Genomic DNA, 19,443 nt, shown 5'->3' with positions numbered 1-19,443 from the left:
GATAACTGTTCTCATTATCCCTAGTCAATACCACTTGGACTGCAAAGGAAACCAGAACGCTTCTGATTTCAGAATCTTGTCTGTCGCCTACAGAGTCTACATTCATGTGCAGATAGTGTTTTATAGAGATTACTCTAACCAAAACATTGAAACACAGGTCATATTTGGCCATGATGCTGTCATTTGTCTTAGAGGACAACGTCTGCTAACTGAGCTGAGGAAGCTGCTCCTTCAAAGCCTCACCCTGACCCTACAGAGCGACTGAACCCTGTAAAACATGTTATTACTTAATAAAAAGCTCGAGCAGACAATTACAGGTGACTGTAAAAAGCATGTGTAGAACATTTTTTTTATTCTTTCTCATGTTTGATGCTGCCTCTCCTTCCTCCATTTTATCCTTCTCTTACTTTCACTCAGTTCTTTTTCCAGCTCTCGTTCAGTCTGTTGTTTTTCTCCCTCCTTCCACTCTCCGTCTCCCCCCTTCTCCGCTCTCTGTTATGAAATTGAAAGATGGATCGGTGTTGTTGGCATACAGCGCCGTGTGTGTGATGAATGAGAGCTGTCCACCCAGAGAGAGGGCGGGTACAGTAGTCTATACAGCCGAGTATAGATTGATGTTTTCATATGGCGAGGGGGGAAATGTAGGGAAGATGGAGGGGGAGATTGGGCCTAAGGAAGGACGGAGGGAAGGAAGGAAGGACAGATGATGACAGAGGGAAGGGAGGATGTGATTGGACAGGATAAAGGAGACAAACTATACGTCTGTGTACCATCACTGGACAATAATGCTCACGGTAAATGTCAAAATACCTCCAGTCCCCTCTGAGGCCCGTTCACTGTGGCATTTTAAAACATTCATGAGGGCAGATTGGAAATTGAGGTTTATTTCGTATCATGGAAAATTGAACAGGGACAAGCAGCTGATGGAAACTACAAATCTCTCTGCTGTGGATCAGACCCAACCAATCTCTCTTTTTTTTTTCTAGTTCACAGTATGAAAACAATATAAATGCATTTAATTAAGCTGTAAAAATCATGACTACTTTACCAGCCATGCTTTTGTCAGTATGTGAGACGAACTTTAAAGGGTTTAAAAAGTGTCCTCTGTTCATCTCTTTATGTGTAGATTGTTAATTTTTAAGTGGAAACAAGAGCTGCACAATTAATCCAATATTAATTACAATCACGATTTAGGCTTCCCACAATTAAATGAACATCATCGACTGCAATATTGAGGTTAAAAATATGTGCTCAGCTCACAGAAGACTCTGCTGCATATTAAAATCAAGCACCTTATAAACTAACACCCAGCCTACACTTTTGGAGAGCTGCCATGCCGCTACATGTGCACCTTACAGCAGCAGCCAGTGAAAAGCTCTTCTGAATGTAGCGACTGCAGACGGGCGAAGCCAAAATCATCCGTCATCACCTGAAGTATTTTGGTTTTAGGAGAGAACAAAAAACATGCAAAGAGTGCACAAGACGTGTTTGTACCACAAAGCAACTTGTTCAACCACTTGAAAAAAACCCACCACAATCTGAAGTATGATGAATGCACAAAGACAGAGATTAATAGCGTCGCCAGTGTTACCATACCTTTACCATTAATCCCCGTCCTTTGTCTAGCTTCAAGTCAAGACATCCATGGTTGCAGCACCGCAGCACATCACAAGAAAGTTTCTGTGACCGATGTAAAAAAAAAAAAAGCAGTAGATATGTATCCGTAGCTAAAGAAGTGCTGTGTTTATTGACATGTAAAACTGCAATAAAAATATTATCTCTAAAGACTAATATCTAAATAATCTAATGAGCTAAATAATCCTTATCCTAATATTGATTAAAATAATTGTGATTATGATTTTGGCCATAATCTTGCCGCCCCTCCTGGAAACACAGAAGAATATTTCAAAAAAAAAACAAACAAAAAACTGACTGTAACCTTCCTCACATATTTCTACATTGTATTTACAAGAAATTTATCAATTTGGTGATGCTGGGCAGAAAATATATTTGCACTTTAAAGCAGCTGTGCGGAACTTTACGTTTTCGTTGATTATAGAGCCCCCTTTGGTCGAAGTGGTATGACACCCACAGCCTTGTGTCGTAAAATCTCAACTGCAACTGGCAGTTACTGCATGCCTTTGTTTTGGAGAGTGAGAGGAAAATCATAAACGTTCTGGTGTAGCTCTGAATTTCTTATAAACTGAGGACAACTGCCTGCTGTATATCTGTGTTCATGTTCACAGTCACAGATAATTTTGTGGCATTTGTTGTAACGTTACTAGACAAAAGCGGTTCACATCAGCTAACGTTACATTTAACTTCCATGTCGTCATATATTGTCACTGTCCTGTTTAGCCTTCTTCTGTTCTTTTTCTTTTAGATGGTGCTCCTTCTTTATCTGCCATGACATCGAAAGTACAAACAAGTCCTTATAGACACATCTGGTAAAACTGTTATGTGTTCAGCAATGCCCTTTGCGTACCGCTTACTCGAAGAACACTCTCTGTAAACACGGCTCTTCTTCTTCTCTCAATTTATTGACGGATTGCAAACAAATTCCAGGTGCATACCGCCACCTACTGTACAAGAGTGTGCAATGTGAACGAAATCATTCACTACTACCTACTACTTGTCATTTAGCCCGTTTGTTAAATCCTACTCGTAAACACGGCTCCTTCTTCTTCTGTGGTTTAATGGCTGCTTTTTTGTCGCTGTTGGGTTCAAATAAATATGTGGATCTTCAAGGGGGGGTGATACGAACTAGGGACAGTTTTATACATGGTAAAAAGTTCTGCACAGCTACTTTAAATATCAAAGCAAGTTTTTGTCCGTAGTGGTGATCAGCCAACACATTCTCACTCCCAACTCGTTAAATACTGATGTCAGACTATGACACTCCAAGTACCCATCGTCAGTTTTGGACACTCACGTACAGTGTGTCAGTTTACACATTCATTGTGTGTTTTCAAAAATAAACTTCAGTTTTTACAAGAAATGTACAGTTTCTGCTTGTTAAATGCACGCAGTCTCTTTTCAGAATAAACATAGGATGTTGGTAAGCAACTTTACTTCGTGAGGCTTGGAGAACAAAAGAACATGGTTTGCTTTGAAAGAAGCATGTGTGTTACTAACGTAGTGTAACCTCACGTCACATTCGTCACATGGCAAATGTCATTTAACATGCATCCATTGTTCACAGTGTAGCATTATCAGGGAAACAATGGGGTGTGTCAGTTTACTGCGTCCTTTCATCCTGAAAGCATCCAGAGGAAAATCTCTGTTCATTCCAAACACGTTTTGTGCTTTTGCTGTTGTCCCTGGGAGGACCGAACGCCGGTTGCTACTCACCGATGAGATCACAGAGCCCACTCACCAAACAGTCATTGTATTCTTATGTACTTGCTCATTAATTAAAGTTTATGGCCGTTGGTCTCAAGCCCCGCTCTACAGCCTTCGCAAAATTGATGTGACACAACAGAAAAACATCATCAGTGAATGTCATCTTATTTACCGATAAGCTGATGGCGGTCAGCAAGACGAATATTGGCCGATACTGATGTTCAGCCGATAAATCAGTGTAAACCTGAAAATAACTCGATGTTGACTTTGGTTTCTACATGTGACAAATGCACTGATCTCCTGGATAAAGGTCCTGTGTTTGTTTTACCTGTCCACCTCCCCTCCCTCCCGCCTAAGGCAGATTTTGCGCTCTTAATACAACGTCCCCTGACTTCCTCCTTTCCTCCTGTCAAACTTAATACGGCCACTAGAGGTCGTCGCTTTTCACCAAATGTAAATATGGGTCGTAATTGCTGCTCGTAAAAACAACCTATGTGGTCGTATTTTGGAGGACAGCCTCTTTTTGTGATGTACACAGCAGTTGTTGTCCGAACATTACTCTAATTATTTTTTGATAATATTTGTACCCCTAAGATCTCCTCTGCTTCCCACCGAAACCTGGCTCTCATTGTTTCTCTTTTTGTATTGTTTTTTTAATTCTCTCCCTGCAGCGAGTCCGATCCGGCTCTCATCCACTAACCAAGTCCCCAACATTGATTTACCTTCACCTCTCATTTAAGCTCAAACAGAGGAAGAGGGAGAGAGAAGGAGGGGGGGAGGGCAGATGGAGGAAAGGAAGTAGAAAGCCTGTTAGTGGGCGACTCGGCCTGGTAAACTTTAGACATCACCGATCTGTCACTATTTCACACTCTCTACTTTCCCTCCTTCCTTTTTTCCTCCTTGCTTCCTCCCTCTTCCTCCTCCTCCTCCTCCTCCTCCTGCTCTAATCACCCTCTCCGTGTTAATGTGACATGTTTACTGCTCTAACTAACAGCTCATTATGGCCGACTGATGCTTTGTCAATAGCTATCGGTTCATTTGGGTCCGGGCCTGCCTTTAAACAAAGATGTCCATCGTGAGAAATGGACCCGAGTCCGGACCTCTCCACTTCCTGCTCCCTGGCCGGAGGGGAGGGGTTGTAAATTTGAATCTCGATCCGGCCAATTACAGCGCTGATTGTTAACGGCCATCTTTAATAGTCCAGGACAAAAAAATTAATAGAGGTTTCTAAGTGCAAATGTGGCTGTCAGATTAAACCTCCATCAGGTTCATTACACACACACACACACGGAGCTGCCCACCCACAGCCACTGTCACTGCTCACTGTTGAACTCTGACCTCATAACCTCTGAGCCCCACTCTCCGTTGGGTTCAGCGTGTGAGGAGCACGTACACACATATCAACAATGTCAGTGGTTTGAATTTGACTGGTGACCTTTAACCCCGTGACGCCCCCATTCATACTGCCCCCCATCCCATCATCCCACACAGTCACCCACACACTTTATTTATTGATTATTAGTTTATTTCAAACTAATCTGATGTTGATTTCCTATCAGGAGGACTGCAACGTTTGCAAATAGTGTTAATCGTTTTTTATACAACACAGACTGTAAGAACAGTATCAGCTTGTAGCGTGTTAACGCTCATTTAGGCCTCATTATTTTTTGGTTTTGTGTTTCAAAAATTATCCAGGATTTGTTTTTATTTTTAAAGAGGCGTGTGTCTAAGGTGCTGTCAGCCCTAGAGTGATCTCCTCTGGTCTGAATCAGGGACTCATGTTGTTCCAAAGTTGTATAATTGCCTAGAGCTGGTTCGTGTTCTCACGGCAGCATTTACAAGAGGACCAGATCAAATGCCTTGTGTGAGAAAGCTGCTCTTGATTGGTCAGAATTTCCATGTGGGAAAAATCCAGGAAGTAAAGCAAACGTTGAAGAAGAGTACACTTGCAAGATAAATGTGACACTTTCTAATGTCACAATGGAGGGACAACTACGCAGGTTGATTTTAGCGCTGCTCATCGTGGACTATATTGCTGTCATTGTTCATTTTAGTCAAAGCATACAGTTTGAAAACGAGGCAAACGCGGCTCCAACTAGAAAACAATGTTTTGATGCATTGGATGTGCTGAATGTGCATATTAAGGCAGTACAGGAGGAGGTGCACATTAATAATCCTCCAGGACTGTAACATGCTCATGTTTAACCCAAACAATGTGTCATGTGACTGCAGTTGCTTCACATCCAGGTCGCAACACCTTCTCACCACAAACCAACCGCACCAGAGTTCATTTGAAACCGGACTGAGACCACCTCTTCAAGAAGGTCTCAGTGTGGTTGTTTTGGTGCACACCTGAGTGTGATTGCTGTGTTCACACCTGCACAAAGGAACCACACTGAGGGGGCAAACGAACTTGAGTTCAGTTGAACCGAACCAAACTAGTCTTAGTCTTGAGACGAAAATGCTTATTAGTCTTAGTCATATTTTAGACTGGCTCATTCCCACATATGGAGCATTACATTAATCCAGTCGAGAGGAAATTTGGGCCTTCATGATTATCTGCAGGTCATTAAATGAGTTTGGCTGTACTTCTAAGTTGGAAAAAGCAACCTCGCACAACAGTGTAAATTTGTTTGTGCAGTTTTAAAGCCGCATCAAAGATGACACAGAGATTTCTGATCTGGGCGTGAAAGTGTTTGAACTCTTTGTGAAATCAACAGGAAATGTTGACTGTGAGAAAATGAGAAGCAGCTTTCACAGCTACACACAAGGTTTTGAGAGTAACAATTTATTATTTGTGGATTTTTGCCGAAGCAGCTCAGGAAAAAAAAAACTGTCTGTGGTTTTGAGGATTTGTAATAATCACAAACTGGAGGTCAAAGTTCATTCAGCTCTGCATCACTGTGGATATTTATAGTCTGCTGTTTGTATGCATATTGATTAACAAAAACATGATTGATTTGAGCTCTTTCTGGTGTTTGCTCATGTTGTTCACAAGCTGAGGGTCAAAGTTCACTGATTCAGTCACAACACGCCAACAACACACCTGTTTTACATGTTTGACTCTTCGTCTCTTCACCAACAGCATACCTGCTAACACTGTTAGCGCTGACGTCCATCTCTTACAGTCACCCATAACAACATACCACAACGATGCTAACACAGTTAGCGCACTATCTTGCTGCTGCCGGTATATATTGCAACAGTCGTACCGTGCAATGCTAACAGGGTTAGCCTCTAGCTACATCTCTCATAGCCCCGTCCATAGACTGAGGGAAGTATAAACCAATAAGGAAGAGGGGTTTTGCCATTAAAGGCGGGCTGATGATTAAATGCCAGGAGATCCAGATGATGAGATTAGCTGTGTGTGTCTGGAGACTGGAGGACCTTTAGAGCCACCACAGGATTATAAATACTGATAGTAAATGATCTGTTTTATATGTTTCTTCATATTATGGCTGTTTAGCATTTACATTTACAAGTGAAAATACAATGAAGTGTATTGATCCCTGAGTGGACTCTGACAGCAGAAGAAGACGAGCCTCCCTCATGCTGATACAGAGAGAGACTTAATACCACGACCATACAATGCTCGACAGACACATCCAGAATATTCCACACACGTGTCACTGACTGTAAATGAATATATAAATGGACAGTTAATATATGAAAACTGTATTTTTCTGTTACCGTTTCCATCCTGCCTCTCTGTCTGGATCTTCCCCCGACTTTATGTTTTTGAAGCACTTTGAGAAGAATCTGCTAAAAGCTCTGGACCTCAGGCTCCAGTGGGTGAGACAGGCAGAGACAGACAGACAGACAGACAGACAGACACACACCCGGGGGGGAGGAGGGTGTGTGTATATGTGTGTGAGTGTGTATGTGTGTGTTGGAGGGGGGTGCTATTGAGGGATGGGGGATATTTTCAGGAGCCTTAATGGTCAGTCTGTCCCCACTGAGACTGGCTCAAATGTCAGGTCAGCTATGAAGTGACCTCCATCCTGCGAGCTGTCTTTATCCTCTCTGTGTGTGTGTGTGTGTGTGTGTGTGTGTGTGTGTGTGCACCAAAGTTGGATCTATTTTACCCGAATCTCATTGGAAACATTAGGATTTCTTATTTTTTGTCTCTCAGATGTTAGAATTTCTTAATGGTTATTACATGTTGCTGCAGTGGGCGGAGCTTTGACTCTGCAGTGACACTGAAGTTGAGTAGATACAATCATGTGTCTCTAACCATCATCTGTTTAAATGCTCCAAAGTGCTGTACATGTTGGTACAAATGGTACATTTACATTGATGCTGGTGTTGAATGTGCACTGTCCACTAAAATTAACCATGCAGATTTAAAGGAATACTTCACCCCAAATGACCATTTGTGTATCAGTTACTGGCCCTGTCTACATTTAACAACAGTAAAGCTGTATCAAAACATCCGTTTAAAACTCTGAAATTAATTAGAAGACATAACTTTTGGGTGTGAGCTGTTTACATCTCTGCGTGGACTGAGAATTCTGGTACCACTGTACTCTTTTCTTTTTTCTAGTGGCACCCAACTGTGCTACTTGTAGCCCAACAACATTTCTCCTGTAGGGAGGACGGTGATGAAGACTGTGTATGCTGTTGATTATTATTTTTTATTTTTTATTTTTATTTTTGTAATTATTATTTTATTTTTCCCTCCTTTTTTATTTTTTATTTATTTATTTTATTTTATTACTATTATTATTATCATTATTATTTATTGATTTGTTTTTTCTTTAATTGTCTTATTTTTTTTTTCTTGTGGGGGGTGGGTGGGGATATTTATGTTTGTTTTTATATACACTTTTTCTGGTATCGAATATTTCTTTTCCATATATGGCTAAATAATGTGTATATATACTCATATAGTCGACTCCTAATTTTTTTTGGAGAAAGAGATATATATGTTCTTTTCTTTATATATATATATATATATATATATATATATATATATATATATATCTTTCTTGTTCGCCTCGTCTGTGTCTCAAGAAAATGTTGTCAACACAAATTGAGAAATTTTTGTTTGAAATATGACAAAACTATCAATAAAAACAGTTGGGGGAAAAAAAAAGTTTACAAACTGTCACACAACTCATGCAGTATTATCCAAGTCTCATTTATCCAGTCGTATGCTCAGTACATCCCAAACAGACGTCCCTTTTCGATGCTAACTCAAAGTGGAACTTATCTGTGCTCTCTTCAAAGCCAGACTCCTTTAAGGCCGTTTAGACGACAACAGTTTCACTAAAAAACGGAAAAGTCTGTCCTTTGCGTTTTAAAAAACTTATGCGTTTTTATGACGGCGTTATTGAAACGCTCCCCGTTCACACAGAGCCGCAAAATCTACTGGAAACGCTGTAGTATGCACGCCAGGCCAATGGGTGGCAGTGTAAATTTGCAAAGCAACACCACGGCATGACACCATGCGCCTGTGCTGAAGCGCCCTCCTCTACAACATGGTGATTACAAACCAAAACAAAGAAGACACAACGGCGAAAGCATGCACAGATAACTTTGTCTGGATGGACGACGAGGTGGAGTTGCTACAGTAACAGATCTACACTTCACTTCAAATCAACAGGCTGAGCAGCACAAACAGAGCTCGGCATTGTTGTTGTGATGGTCGACTTTCCCGCACATGCCTAGTGACTGGAACCGTAACGCGCATGTGCGAAAAGTCTCCGTTTTCAGAGGAACTGCATATTGTAAGTTTACATGACAACGGAGATGCTGCTGTTTCCAAAAAATTTCACTCTGGAACCTGTTTTCAAAACGTTGCGTTTTCAGGCGCCCAAAACACCGCTGTCGTGTAAACCATCAGCCAAAACGCAACTAAAGTTGACCGTTTTCAGCTGAAGTCGTTGTCGTATAAACGGGGCCTAACAAAAGCAGTAATTTTACCTCACTAAACACAGGAGCTGCTGGTCTACTGCTGCCTTGATCAGTGAGGTAAATTTACTTTTTTTGTCAATGGAGTCTGACTTTGAAGAGAGCATAGATAAGATTTAATTTTAGTTCAGTTTCCCTGTCTGTTTGGAAAGTCCTGAACATTCAACTACATAAATGAGACTTGGATTATTACTCAGTTTAAAGGGTTATTTACCCCCTTAAAACTCCTTAAAATTTGTCTTAATGTATTAAAATCTATTAATTAATGGGTGCATTGATGGATTCAGTTTTATAGTAAGTAGCACCACCTTTATAAATCCTACTGATACTAAACTTGATTATCTTTTTAAAGATTTAAAGTTTTAAAGGGTTCATTTAGATTCAACAAAGTCACACAATAACACAACTACATAAATGAGACTTGGATTATTACTCAGTTTAAAGGGTTATTTACCCCCTTAAAACCCCTTAAAATTTGTCTTAATATATTAAAATCTATTAATTAATGGGTGCATTGATGGATTCAGTTTTATAGTAAGTGGTACCACCTTTATAAATCCTACTGATACTGACCCCTATGACTTCAATTCATCAAAGTTTTTCTCCAACACCTTTTTCACATCTTGATTCTCATTTTGTCTTTACATTATTCGCTGCTGCAACAAAAGGAGAGAACGAAAATGTGAAATAAGAGCTGATTAAGTCACATAAAATGTAGGATTGTTACAGGTTCGACCTTTCACGCAGTAACATTGAGCTCCTGTCATTTTCAGATGAAGTCCCCCTCCTCTTTAACTCTGCTCTACTTTACTCTGATTCTACTGTTTCTACTGTTCGCAGGTAAGGCGCTGACCTTCCTGCTGCTGCAGCCCCCCAGCCCCAAGCTGCCTCCCCACAGCACCATCCGCCGCACCGCCATCGATCTGATTGGCCGAGGCTTCACCGTGTGGGAGCCGTATATGGACGTGTCAGCGGTGCTCATGGGACTGCTGGAGCTCTGCGCCGATGCTGAGAAGCAGCTGGCCAAGTGAGTCCACAGCCACGCACACACAAACTTAAATAATGCAGTCACTGATAACTTACACACTTTATTTCAAATTCTAAAAAAGGCAAATTAACACCTAAGCATGTGAAGAAAACTGTGAGAAGATCTGAGAAAAGCCACACGTCGTGGAGGACCTGCTCTGTGTTGAAATACAGTCATCAAATGCCACTGAAAGAGCAGTTATACCAAATGTAGATGTAGAAATGTCAGGGGTGAGAAAATGACTTGGACTGGCTTCGACAAGACTTGAAGCTTGTCTTAGACTTTTCTCATATAATTTGGGGCATGTCTTGAACTTGATTTAAGGTATTATTATGCACTTTCTTTACGTTGAAATTACAGCTTCAGTATCACTTAGACTGTACACTCAGCATGTTTACATGACAGTAGAAAAAAAAATATTATGTTAGTCATAATAAAACTGGACTTTTAAAATACATGTAAGCATGTTAGTCCGACTGAAATTGTGCTAAATCAAGTTTCTAAAAGTCTCAGTCAGACCCGAACTGGTCAAGACGCTCTGCGAATGCTCCAAAGTTTCCGTCCCGAACTTTTTACCTGGAAGTTTGAATAGCATTGAATGTGTAACAGAAGAAGAAGCTGGCAACAACATGGCGAAATCTGCATCCTCTTCCTCTTCAATGGTGACACGGAGCAAAGTCTTCACCTGGTTTATCGTCCACAGAGCGAGGCTGCATGTTCAGAACAAAATAGAACAGGCTGCAGTGAGAGTCTCTCTCCATGGGATATTTAAAGATAGCAGCTTTGTGCATTTAGTCCTTCTCAGGCAAGCTCAGGGGTTTAGTGTTGCTGTAGCCCACAGGAACGACGCTCCTGTAAAAGCGTGAAGATCCACTCATTACTAAAAGTCTGTGTCATCCAGGAGAGACAACAAAGACTAAAGTGATGGTCAAAGTTGTCACAGTGAAATTTAAGGTGTGCTGATGGATTCACGTCATCAACTCATGCATTGAGTAACATTACAAGTTAACGTTCCACCTTAAAAGTTGCCGGCAGTCGGCCCAGTGAATGAAGTTATTTTTTCTCAGACTCCAGCTGCTGTGAGAGGCAGCAAAACATCCTTTCATTTTATAGTTACAGTTTACTAATAAAACTCTCCACAGTATGAACAGTGGTTACATGAGCCTCAAAACCAGACACAACTCAGCCCTGAGCAGAGTGACCGTCCTCTACTGACCAATCAGACTGCAGTGTTCACAGCTCCACCTTTTAGTACCAGATCTGTGTGTACTGAGCTGAACTGTACTGCTCGGTGAAAATGGGGCTGTAGAGACAAATCCTAGTGGAGTAAACAGTTTTGTGCCATGAAGGTGTGAGAGGGGTCATTTTTTTTAAACCAATTTATTAAGTCAGTTTTAATTTAGGCAGTAATTATTTAGAAAGACAGACAGTGGTGTACCACTCTGAACTGTAGGGGCGCCAAATTGCCAGAATGACAATTCTTGCATAACATTGCTTTAATAAGACTTGGTGAATGTTAAAATAGTCCGTTTAATGGTCATCACGCAGAGACCTAAGCGACTCTGGTAAGCTTCCAAATGGCTCTTGATACATGCACACACAGTAAAAACAATGTTACATACAGAAAGGTTTAAATAGACACTGCACATGAAGGTGCTGTGGCTCAGAGCAGACCTGCGTCCTCAGTTTCTGTTCTGATTGAGTCATTGTTTGTGTTGGTCTGTTTGAAGGCTCAGTCTTCCCTCTCAGATTCCAGAGTACAGACAACAGCCTGCTTATAGATACAAACATAAGAACACACACACACAGAAACACTCAGGCATTATAGAGCCGGCACACTGAGTTATGGAAGCCAGGCTGTAATCTGATTGCAGGACATTATGATGATGTAACGATGTCTGCGTTGCTCTGACATGTGAGTCCTCTGTCTGTGTGCGTTTGTCTGTGTTCATGTGGTATCACCGTGTTTCTCCAGAAAACTAGTGGTGGGATTGTGAAGGAGTTTCCTGAGCGAACCCTTTAGCTCACCTTACCTCAACTGGGATATAAGTTTACATGCTGACAGAGAGTCCAGGGCACTACTGGAGCTGGCATTCGGCGGCACAGACCGGCGTCGATACGACTGTAATCGTAGCTCAGTGCAGAGGCGACCTTTGTGGATGTGACGCCTTTGAGTGACCCTTCGTCACAGCGATCTTTCCTCCTCAGATTGTTGCATTGGAGGCCTGAAGAGCTAAAGTTACCCAGTGTTTAACATGACAAGTCAGGAAAACATAACAAGATTTCCCTCTTCAAATTTCTCCTGGGATCTTCTGATTGGTTCTGGTCGTAGACGTGAGTGAAGGTTTATTTATCCGATCACATGACTTCCATCCGTCGCTGTTACTGTTACTCTGAGATGACCCAGTCAGAAGTTGGTGTCAAACCACTGATGTTGACCGCAGCAGAGTTCGTTCTGGCTCGTAGACTATGAACATCACAACCAGCAGAGAGGAGGTCAAAGGTCACGGCTGCCTTGACACAGTCACAGTGAGGCTGTGGTTGAGTTAATGCAGCGTTTTGTATGAGCGAAGGTCAGAGGTCACAGAATGAAGGTGGTCCAGTGGCATCTTTTCATGTATGAAGGTACAAAGGAGTGTGTGTGTGTGTGTGTGTGTGTGTGTCTTCCTCCCTGCTGAAATCTAACTGGCCAACATCAGTTGATCCTATTAAGGCTGAAACTCGAGCTGGGTCAGTCTGGTTAAATGAGTATAGATATGTCTGCTGCCACTGTGTGTGTGTGTGTGTGTGTGTGTGTGTGTGAAAGAGGAAACAACACAATCAAATTCTAGTAGAATAGAAAGTGAAGATAATTTGAACAGTCAGTAAAGATTCTCACAAAATAATTAACATAAGGAAAAGTCTGGAAGTTGTGAGTCACAGTCAGTATAAAGTTCGGTTAAAAACGATAAGTGGTTTATGTTTTTATTTATTTATGTATTTATTCTTGGGCCATTCATCACCCTTGACAGACCCTCTGTAGTTCCACCTGAAATACGAGGGATGCACGGCTTTTATATGACCTTCTTTTGCACCACACGGTCCAGTCATATAGGTTTGGATTTATTTTGACAAGGTGCAGCTCCTGATAGAGTTTCACATTTGTTTGTTTATTTTCCTGCGATGAATGACCTTTCTGTTCGGCTGTTAGGGGGCTGTCCTATTGAACACATCGTGGTAACATCATAATTAACCTTAGCCATAATTAACAGCTGCTAACAGCTACCAGCTAACGTTAACTAGCTTTCCTCCTGCTGATGTCAACACAGATTTGTTGTAAAAAGATGTAGCGTTATCAGGGAAACAATAGGAGGCATCACCTAATGTGACGATAGTGAGTTTCCTGCGTCCCAAACATATTTCCTGTCGTCCCTTGGATGCTGTTAGTCTCTGTTCGTTTAGGAATAATGCTGAGTAATGGTTGAATTAAATCATTAATTGATAAAGTGGACGAAGGACATCAGCACAGTAACCTACAACACGGAGAGATAAAATACACACACAAGCGCAGAGTCTGTTCTAGGATTTGTTCGCTGGTGAGTTTCTACTGTAGAAAGAGGGACAGTGTGAAGAGTTGAATGCATGACACACACACACTTACACACACACTCACAGCAGGTGAATTTCCATGCAGCTGACTTGCAGTGAGACTCTTTGTCCCTGATACACACAACCAGTCGTGTGTGTGTGTGTGTGATAATCCCTTTTCAATGGGCAGAGATTTGAAAAAGCTCCTGATGTTGAAGACTCACACATTTTATTCTTTTAGACACACAAGCTGGAGAAATAAAATAAAATGTGTGTGTGTATCTAATGACCCTCTCAGACATCCATACTGTGTTATGAGAATGTGATGACAGTTACATGTTGGTCTACTCGTCACTACGTCAGATTAGGCAATTGTTGAGTCATAAAATCGTGCTTTGACAGACAGACATGACAGACTACATGATGGTCCATGACCAACCATCGCTCGTCGTCTTTCAAGACGTGTGTGGTGTCATCAAGTCGTGTCTCCGGAGGTAGAGCAGTTCATTCACCAATTGGAAGATCAGTAGTCCGATCCCCGCCTCCTCCAGTCCGCATGTCGAAGCATCCTTGAGCAAGATACTGAAGCCCAAATTGCTCCTGATGGCTGTCACATCTGTGTGTGAGTGTGTTAATAACTGAGTAGCAGGTGGCACCTTGCCTCGGTCACCAGTGTGTGAATGTGTGTGTGTGAATGGGTGAATGTGACACATAGGGAGCGAACACACTGAGATGAAACACTAGAAACGCAACACCAGTAAAACCATTGTTTTCCTATGATACAGCGCATCTGACCGGCGTTCAAGTGTCTTTTTAGATGGGTTTTTTTGCGGCGTCTTTTTAGACACGCATTTTTCTTTTTAGACGCTTCTCTTTTTCACGCTTAGATGCTGAAAAGTTAAAATATTTTCAACTTTTTGAGCGTCAGACGCCAGTAGCTAGTACACATTGAATAAGCGCTTCCAGCGTTTCAAGCTTCTTTGAAGCGTCCGCGTCTCTAACATCTCATTTCTGTATGATCGCCCTGTTACGACCGGCTCTCAAGCCGCAACAAAAAAAGAGGGAGATGCGCACGCACTGATCAAAGTTTAACAAAAGTATTTATTAAATAAAGGCTGAAAAAGGAATGGGGTGTGAGTATCAGTATCAGTAGTGTGTGTAAGGGTGTAGGTGCTGTGAACAATGTATGGTGTGTGTTGTATGTGCGACAACATAAGCAAACAAAAGTAAAAAGGGGAACAAAGGTCTGCTGTGGTGGAAAGTCAGAGAGGGACGGGCGCCCGGGTAGGTGGGTCCATTTATCCTGCAGGTGCACCGGCCAGGTGCACCTGGTTGGCAATCAGGCACCAAATAGTCCTGCAACAGAGAGCACAACCAGTACACAGGAAACAGGGCCACAAGGCCACAAGGCTGTAACAGCCCCTATAGTGTAAAAAGTGCTTTGAGTCGTCGGATGACTAGAAAGGCGCTATGCTAGCTCAGGTCCATTTACCGTTATTGTAGTAATGTAAAAAGTGCCACCAGAGGGGAGGAGCGTCCCAGACATAGCCTTGGTTGTCATCTACTATGACACATTACATTAGATAAAATGATGGATTATCGTGTACCACACTTTTTAACCTTCACGACAGAGTGTGGATACCGGGTCGGGCTGGATTCAGATAACAAATCAAGATTATAGATCTGGTTCGGCCCACTTGACATGCTGCTGTGCTGTGCTATGGCCTAGTCAAGTACTGGAATTTGTTATTTACGTGATAAAGCCTGAGAAGTACTCAGCTGATTGATGAACTGCTCTTTGTCGAGATGTAGTTCCACTGTGTAACTGCAACCATGTTGATAAAACATGTAGGTAAAAATATACTTAAAGGGATAGTGCACCCAAAAATGAAAATTCAGCCATTATCTACTCACCCTCATGCCGAGGGAGGCCCTGGTGAAGTTTTAGATTCCTCACATCCCTTGCGGAGATCGGCGGGGGGAGCAGCTAGCTCACCTAATGGCAGACGGCGCCCCAGACTAACGTCCAAGAACACAAAACTGAAACCACAAAGTATCTCCATACTGCTCATCCGTAGTGATCCAAGTGTGCTGAAGCCCCGACATAAAAAGTTGTTTGGAAAAACGTCATATGAACTCTGTTTTTAGCCTCACTGTAGCCTGTAGCTCTTACTGCTTCTCTGTGCACCGCGTTTACGTGTGCGCACCTGCATGAGACCAGCGAAAGCATGAGCTTTGCTTACCTGTGTTTACATCACGTGACACGTGCACCGCAGGGAGGGACAACAGTAACCACAGAGCTAAAAGATAATTTGCACTACGGTCTTTTAGCAAAGGACAGCCCAACATGTCTGAAGACTTTGAAATTGAGGAGGAACAGCATTTCTTTGTTGAGCCGTATTTGTTTGAGTCCGAGTATACGCACGGAACTCAGGCTACTAGACGAAGCAGCTGCCGCAGCTCATGAGCCTAACCCTCAGCCAGCCGCAGAATACCGGAGTCGAGCACTGGAAACCTGGTGGTGTAGTTGTTTCAAATGCAAAGCAATGCCAACGGATGAGGAAAGTCTTTGCTGCTCAGACTGGGAATTGGTGATGCCTGCACTTGAGAATCTGGACATCAGTACTGACGAGACTGCTGCTCTTCAGAGACCACCGATCACCCTGAGCACGCACACGTGAACGCGGAGCACAGAGAGGCAGTCAGAGCTACAGGCTACAGTGAGGCTAAAAACAGAGTTCAAATGATGTTTTTCCAAACAACTTTTTATGTCGCGGCTGCAGCACACTTGGATCACTACGGATGAGCAGTATGGAGATACTTTGTGGATTCAATTTTGTGTTCTTGGACGTTAGTCTGGGGCGCCGTCTGCCATTAGGTGTGCTAGCCGCTCCCCCCGCCGATCTCAGAGCCGCCCTCGGCATATGAGTGAGTAGATAATGGCTGAATTTTCATTATTGGGTGCACTATCCCTTTAATGTCTGTTTCCATATGGAAAAATCTCTCTGTGATTAAAGAAAGAAGTAGGTACCGTACGTAAATAAGAGAACAGGACTGAAAAAGGCCTCTGAAACTTTCCGTACGTCCAAAGTCCTTCAGTAAATGTATAAATCCAGTGTGTATCTGATGTCCTGCAGTGGACTGGAATTTAACGGCCTCTCGCTGACCTGAATATGGCTCTGATGTGTGATGTGTTTGTTGTCGCCACTGCAGAGATAAGTGCATGTTTTAATGTGTTTGTGTGTGAGATGGACAAAAACACAATGTAAAGAGATGTGTTTATCCCTGCATGTCAAATTCACACTTTATTCTTTATGTGTGTTTTTGAAAAACTGTGTTTGTCATGCAGAGGTAGATCAATGTTTGAGTAATCTGTGTGTTTGTGTGTGTGTCGTGCAGAGATGTACGTGTTGTTCTCACCGTGGATGCCGACTCATGAACACAACAGGATGTTTTCACACAGATAAACAGTGATCTGAAAACTACAGGTCACTTCTCAGAAAAACATACAAGGAAAATAAAGTTGTAGACTCATAAATATCAGTCAGTGTTTAAAATGAAAACAAAGTCTGTGAGCCGTCAGTCAGTAATCCAAGTCTTTAATTAGTCAACTAATGGGCCCACTATTTCCACCACTCTGCAACTCACACTGAAGCAATTTAGATTGATAAACAGTGCTACAGGTATTGGAAAAATGTGTACTTCTTATTTTGGAGTGAACTGTCCCTTTAAGGTTGAGTCAGCCATTGAACCAGTCAGTAAGAAAACTATTAGTCGATGATATTCCAAGTAGACTGACACAGTGACGTGGACCAAACCCGTGTCTGTTTGAATGGGTCGGACTCGGACCGTGCAACATGATCAGGGACGGGCACAGGCATGCTGCCGAATTTGGTGAAGTGGAGGATGAGATAGAAATGGAGAATGCATAATGTGTGCATATGGAGTGTCAGCTAGAAGGCCGACAGTATTTTGAAATGAATTGGTTGACCTACAACGTGTGTGTGTATGTCGTCTGTTTCTGAAACCAGTCAGCAAACCATCCAGGTACGCCGAATGCAACTCACTGAGCAAACTGGTCAGTCAGTAAACAGTCAGTAAGTCATCTCCACAGTGTTGGTTCCTTGCAGCAGTGGCTCTCATCATGTGATCGAGGTTATTCACTCCTCCCTCACACACAAAAATCAATACTTCCAATCCTCACTGTGTGTATGTGTGTGACTCAGTATTGACTGGATAATGTCAGCGTGATACTGGCTGTGAATGCAGTCATGTTGCCAGGTTCACACACACTGAACCCTGCGTGTGTATATGTGTGTGTGTGTGTCTTGTCAGCTCAACATGCTGTAAATTCAGTAGTAGAACAGTTTCAACAATCTGATCTCATGATCCATCCTTAGTTTTACACAGTTTAATTCATAGTAGGGCTGCAACTAACGATTATGTCTATTGTTGATTAATCTGCACATTATTTTCTTTATTAATTATTGTCAACAAAATGTTAAAAGACAGCGAAACATGCCGATGTTGACATCTTTATATTTAATATTTTTAACAGCCACGCAACCATGCCATCACCTCCTTATCCTGACCTTCCTGTGTAACCCGTCTACTGTGAAGTTATTCATTTTATTAACTCCACATTACTTAGAATCTACTGCCTGTAGCTCTGGTTGAGGGTGAGAGGCTGTCAGCAGATAAACAGAGATCTGTGTGGGTACATGAGACCCTAAAAAAGAGGCTGGTAGGAGTTTCCAGGCATATTTTAGGATGACTCAGGGGCAGTTTGACAACCTGCTGTCTATCGTCCGGCCGTATAGCTCTGGGTATCCATCGACCACTACCACCAGTTTCTCCTCCATTGTTTACCAACTGTAAACCTGTTGTCATGACCACCACAGAAGGCCCGCCTCTCAAATCATCTGATTAGACAATGGGAAAAAAGCAGAGATGACGTAGGATACTTTTCAGCTCTGTGTTGAAGTTTTTTTTTTTCAGCTCGAGGAGTTGAACACCAGGAGCCTAGAGTGCAGAAACATGAGGTGCATTGCAACACAAAAACAGTTACAAAAAGCCGCCTTCAGCCGCTAAAACACTTCCTGTGTGATCAGGGCCTTACCCCTCATGTTTGCATGAAGGTAGTACAAAAACAATGCCGTTCATTAGACAGTAACTAAGACTTCACTAAAACATTTAAAAGCTGAACATTATAAACTTTGCAAGGTTATAATTTATAGCTGGGCTGTTGGAATGAATCGCAATAGATAACATTGGTGTACCTAATAAAGTGGCTTCAGATTTTGATTTCATTAATGACACTGTGTGCGTGTGCGGCTCCTATGACTGCAATAATAATCCAGATTATTTCATTACATGCTCTAAACGTTGGTTATTAACCTCAGTGCTTCTCGGCACAATTAGCTCCCTGCTCTCCTGCTGCCTTATATCAACATCCTGACTGTTTCCAATTACAGCCGCCCCTCTAAATGAAATTAAACATTTCAATACCACTGATATATTGCCAATATATTACCGGTATTAATTACAGGTGCTGTAGCTGTGATCTGTAATCAGAGGAGATGAATCGTGCAGCC

The 19,443-nt window shown here is 42.1% G+C and overlaps 1 protein-coding gene across 3 annotated transcripts in view; it reads left to right on the top strand.

Annotated features, from left to right (window-relative positions):
- LOC125905548 (WD repeat-containing protein 7) overlaps positions 1-19,443 on the top strand; it is a 141,960-nt gene that overhangs the window by 102,197 nt on the left and 20,320 nt on the right. For all 3 annotated transcript variants that reach the window (XM_049603566.1, XM_049603567.1, XM_049603565.1), the window contains one exon: positions 10,096-10,282. In XM_049603566.1, the coding sequence (XP_049459523.1) occupies positions 10,096-10,282 (187 nt within the window). The remainder of the gene's footprint in view (positions 1-10,095; positions 10,283-19,443) is intronic.

This window comes from Epinephelus fuscoguttatus, linkage group LG18, assembly GCF_011397635.1.
Source record: "Epinephelus fuscoguttatus linkage group LG18, E.fuscoguttatus.final_Chr_v1".
In the NCBI taxonomy this organism is placed as follows: domain Eukaryota; kingdom Metazoa; phylum Chordata; class Actinopteri; order Perciformes; family Serranidae; genus Epinephelus; species Epinephelus fuscoguttatus.
The sequence above is the reverse complement of the archived record's forward strand: the minus strand, read 5'-3'. Positions and strand labels throughout refer to the sequence as shown.